Here is a 5,240-nt window from a genome sequence, read left to right as displayed (position 1 = left end):
TGAACATTGCGTGGAAGCAAACACCAGCTGTAAAGGAGACTGTTTATACTATCTTGAGCAATTTACTAGGGGACAACCAAGGGATATTGTGCGCAGCTGCCTTCATATGACTGCAGATAAAGGATTTGCTGTTGCTAAAAAATTGCTAAAGGAGCACTTTGGAAATGAGTTTAAGATAACCGAGGCCTACATGGAGAAGGTCATAGGATGGCCAAGTATCAAAGCTGAGGACCCCAAAGCGCTCAAAGCTTATGGACTTTTCCTGCGTGAGTGTTCCAATGCTATGGATGATCTTCAGTACTTGGAAGAGCTTAACATGCCAGCAAACATTAAGAGTCTGAGTCAGAAGCTTCCGTATAAACTCAGAGACAAGTGGAGAGCAAAGGCATGTGAGATACTGGAGAAAACTGGTCGAAGAGCACGGTTTTCAGACATTGTGGAGTACATTGAGCGCCAGGTCAGAATCACTTCAGATCCCGTCTTTGGTGACATACAGGACACTTCACCTTTTATCAAAGGAGCTATAAAAGTAAGTAAGTCACAGGTGAAACCTCAGCTGGGAAGAAACAGCTTTGCAACACAGGTGGTAATTGAAGATGGATACAGCAAACCAGATAGTAACAAGAAAGAAAAGGCTCAGAACAAAGTGACATCTTTTACCAAGACTGATTCTATTTCCTGTCTGTATTGTGCTGCTGGTAATCATGTTTTGGAACAATGTTTTAAACTAGGAAGAAAGACACACAGGGAGAAACTGGACTACCTAAAGGAGAAAGGTTTGTGTTTTAGTTGTTTGTGTACAGGACACTTGAGTAAGAATTGCGACAGGCGCATCATTTGCAACAAGTGCAACCGAACGCACCCCAGTGTTTTGCACATAGGAGAGAAGGAAAGGTTTATTCAAAAGGTTCAGAAAGATGGTGAGCAGAAAGTTACTGAGCAGTCAAATACTTCTGACAGCTATACAGCATCCTCTGCTTGTTGTCTTACAGGGGTTGGCCACTGCAATGGAATTCTTCCCATTTTGCCTGTTAAGGTAAAGTGCTTAAAGGGAAACAAGGTTATTGAAACCTATGCTTTTCTGGACCCAGGGAGTACAGGAACTTTCTGCACCAGGAAGCTCATTGACAAGTTAAACATGGAAGGACGCAAATGCAAGATTCATATTCGCACCTTGGGCCATAATAACGCAGTAGAAAGTTCCATTGTTGATGGCTTGGAAATTTCTGGATTTTTTGGTGAGTGCTTCTATCCACTTCCCAAAGTGTGTACCCAGAAAGAGATGCCTGTCTCCACAGCAAACATAATCAGTGAAAGGGAGCTGAGAAAATGGCCTTATTTAGAGGATGTAAAAATTCCCCATATAAATGCTGATGTTGACCTGTTAATTGGCACAAACGCCTCCAAGTTGATGGAGCCTTGGGAGGTGATTAACAGTTGTGAAGGGGAAGGACCCTACGCGATCAGAACCCTATTGGGATGGGTGATAAATGGTCCGTTACGGGGATGTAGCGACTGTGTAAGTGACCACCCTTCAGTTTGTGCCAACAGAATTGCCGTTGACAGAATCGAAGAACTGTTAACTAACCAGTACATCTATGATTTCAATGAGCAAGCTTCTGCAGAACAGGAAGAAATGTCAAGGGAAGAAAAGAAGTTTGTGAAGATAATGGAAAGCTCTGCTCAACTTCAAAACGGACACTACACATTTCAAATGCCTTTCAAAGGGAAAGATGTTTCGATGCCAAACAACCTTGGTGTTGCCATGCAACGTGTTCGTGGTCTAAAAAGAAGACTTCAGAAAGACGCAGGCTTTCATGAAGAGTACAACAACTTTCTTGCTGATGTCATTAGCAATGGCTATGCTGAAGAAGTGCCGAAGCATCAGTTGGAAACGCCAACAGGGAAGGTGTGGTATATCCCGCACCACGGCGTGTACCATCCACGGAAAGGAAAGTTACGAGTGGTGTTTGACTGTGGAGCAGAGTACAAAGGGATCTCGCTCAACAGTCAGCTCTTGCAAGGACCAAACCTCACCAGCTCATTGGTTGGAGTTCTTATGAGGTTTAGACAGGAACAGGTGGCCATAATGGCGGATATAAAAGCTATGTTCCACCAGGTTAAGGTGGCAGAGAAACACAGGGACTACTTAAGATTTTTATGGTGGCCACAAGGTAACCTGGAGCAAGGTCTTGTAGAGCATCGCATGACTGTCCATTTATTTGGAGCTGTTTCATCACCCAGTGTTGCCTGCCTTGCTCTTAGAAAAACTGCTGAAGACAATCAGGTCAACTTTCCAACAGAAGTGATTGAAACGGTCAACCGAAACTTCTATATGGATGATTTACTGAAGAGTTTACCCTCTGAAGAAGATGCAGTCACCATGGTTAAAAACCTTATAACCATTTGCGGCAGAGGAGGGTTTACCCTCACTCAATGGATTAGTAATAGTCGAAAAGTACTGCAAAGCCTTCCAGCGGATCTCAAGTCCAAGAACCTGTATGAGCTTGATCTGGACAGGGATAAGCTGCCGTTGGACAGAGCTTTGGGTTTGCAGTGGTGTATCGAGACGGATACTTTCAAATTCAAGCTGAAAGTCAAGGAGAAGCCGGCAACAAAACGAGGCATGTTATCCATCATCAGTTCTGTCTATGATCCATTGGGGTTCCTCGCACCCGTAGTACTCCCTGCCAAGCTGTTGTTGCAGGGGTTATGCAGGACGAAGTGTGATTGGGATGATCCAATACCTCCAGCTTTTCAGCAGAAGTGGAACAAATGGCTGATAGATCTTGAAAAGGTGGCATATTTCAAAGTCCACAGATGTGTGAAGCCTGCAGGATTTGGGAGGACTATCAGTGCCCAATTGCATCACTTTGCCGATGCGAGCGAGAACGGCTATGGTACGGCTACTTATCTGAGGTTGCAGAACATGGATGAGAGGGTTCATGTTACTTTCTTATTTGGTAAAGCCCGAGTGGCCCCCCTAAAGACTGTCACCATTCCCCGTTTAGAGCTCACCGCTGCCGTTGTTGCAGTACGAGTGGACAAGATGCTTCAATCGGAGCTCCAGTTTCCACTTAAGAAGACTTGCTTTTGGACTGATAGCACATCAGTTCTGAAGTATATAAAGAATGAGAACCGAAGATTTCAAACCTTTGTGGCAAACAGGGTAACCACCATCAGGGAGAACTCGGAAATTGAGCAGTGGAGATACGTTCCAACATCCCTGAACCCTGCTGACGATGCTTCACGTGGATTGAAGGCAGAAAATCTTGTAAAGCAAAGATGGATAGAAGGCCCGGAATTCTTATGGGAACCAGAAGAAAAGTGGCCAACATTTCCTGGGGATACAAGTATCACTGCTGATGATCCAGAAGTAAAGAGATGTCTGACGGTCAATGCGATACTTGTTGACACCAACGCCACATCTCAACTGATGACCCATTTCTCTGATTGGCAAAGATTGAAAGTTGCAGTTGTGTGGCTCATTAAGCTGAAAGGAACTCTGCTCAAATTGAAAGAAAAAAGAAAAGAGTTGGAGCAAGCAAACACCAGTGCTATTGGAGCAGCAAGGTTGGATGTACAAAAGGAGATGCAAGTTTTCTCAAGATCGCTTGGGAATCAGAAGGTGTCTCTGGAAGATCTCTTGGAGGCTGAGACCTCCATAATCGCTTTTTGCCAGCAAGAGAGATTCCCTACGGAATTTGCTGCACTAACCTCTGGCAACGCACAAGTGCCAAGAAGTAGCAGCATCCTCAAATTGGATCCGGTTCTAGAAGGAGGAGTTCTACGAGTTGGGGGACGGCTGAAAAGGGCAGCAATCCCTGAGGACATTAAACACCCCCTCATCTTGTCAAAGGACCAACATATCTCCGATCTTATCCTTCGTCATGTCCATTTTCGGCTTGGACATGCAGGTAGAAATCATTTGCTTTCCGCTACAAGGAGAAAATACTGGATCACAAGTGGACCTACTGCAGTAAGGAAGATCATATCAAGATGCCTCATTTGTAAGCGCCATGGTGGAAAAACTGGTGAGCAAAAAATGGCAGACTTGCCAGAAGAGAGAGTGGTTCCTGATTTACCGCCATTTACTAATGTTGGTGTAGATTACTTTGGGCCAGTTGATGTTAAAAGAGGGCGTAGCATCGTGAAAAGATATGGAGTAGTATTCACTTGCATGGCGAGCAGGGCTGTGCACCTTGAAGTGGCCTATTCTCTTGACACCGACTCATGCATCAATGCTTTGCGACGGTTCATCTGTCGAAGAGGACAAGTCTCGCATTTGAGATCTGACAATGGCACCAACTTTGTGGGTGCAGAAAGGGAGCTGCGAGAAGCCTTGGCCTCTTTGAATCATGACCGAATTGATAGAGCCTTGTCTAGGAAGGGAATCAAGTGGAGCTTTAACCCTCCAGCTGGATCACATCACGGTGGCGCATGGGAGCGTATGATACGGATGATCAGGAAAATCTTGTGCTCTGTGCTCCGTCAGCAAACCTTGGATGACGAAGGGTTCCATACCGTGCTCTGTGAAACTGAAGCTATGCTCAACGATCGCTCCATCACAGGACTGTCAGATGATCCCAACGATCTTGAAGCCTTGACGCCAAATCATCTGCTCCTCCTTAAAGGAAAACCAGTTTTCCCACCAGGACTGTTCGACAAAATGGATGTTTACGCAAGAAGAAGGTGGAAACAAACCCAGTACATCTCTGATCTCTTTTGGAAGAGGTGGATCCGCGAGTACTTACCGCTTTTACAGGAGCGTCAAAAATGGAACCAGGAGAAGAGGAATTTTGTACCTGGAGACCTGGTCATGGTTGCAGACTCCACTGCACCACGTGGGTCATGGATGCTAGGAAGAGTCTTGGAAACTTTGCCTGATAAGAGAGGTCTGGTACGTGTGGTTCGTTTGAAGACCAGGACAAACATAATTGAACGACCCATAACTAAGATATGCTTGCTTAATGAAGCTAAAGAGTAATTGGTTCCCATTCATATAAGCTATATTTTTGGTTTTTATGGCTCTTTTGAATTTGGTGTAATTGCTCTGGCAGATGCAATTAGGGGCTGGAGTGTATGAGCCATATTCATTTGGTATTGTATGTAGTTTTATTCCTGTGCCACTAGTGGGCTGGATGTGTTTGTGGCCCAGCTGATCTTCGGTCAGCCAGGTATGTCATTTAACCCAGAGGAAACGCAGACACAGGTGTTGCTGATTTGGGAAGCAAACAGTT

General features: G+C 45.0%; 1 protein-coding gene across 1 annotated transcript; it reads left to right on the top strand.

Annotated features, from left to right (window-relative positions):
- The first annotated feature begins 867 nt into the window (after positions 1–867).
- LOC127953079 (uncharacterized) lies at positions 868–4,987 on the top strand. The gene has a single exon (XM_052551972.1). It carries the CDS (start codon positions 1,139–1,141, stop codon positions 4,985–4,987), a length of 3,849 nt encoding a protein of 1,282 aa, XP_052407932.1. The 5' UTR covers positions 868–1,138.
- Positions 4,988–5,240: the final 253 nt, after the last annotated feature.

This window comes from Carassius gibelio, chromosome B3, assembly GCF_023724105.1.
Source record: "Carassius gibelio isolate Cgi1373 ecotype wild population from Czech Republic chromosome B3, carGib1.2-hapl.c, whole genome shotgun sequence".
Lineage (NCBI taxonomy): Eukaryota > Metazoa > Chordata > Actinopteri > Cypriniformes > Cyprinidae > Carassius > Carassius gibelio.
This window is presented reverse-complemented; position numbering and strand designations above follow the sequence as displayed.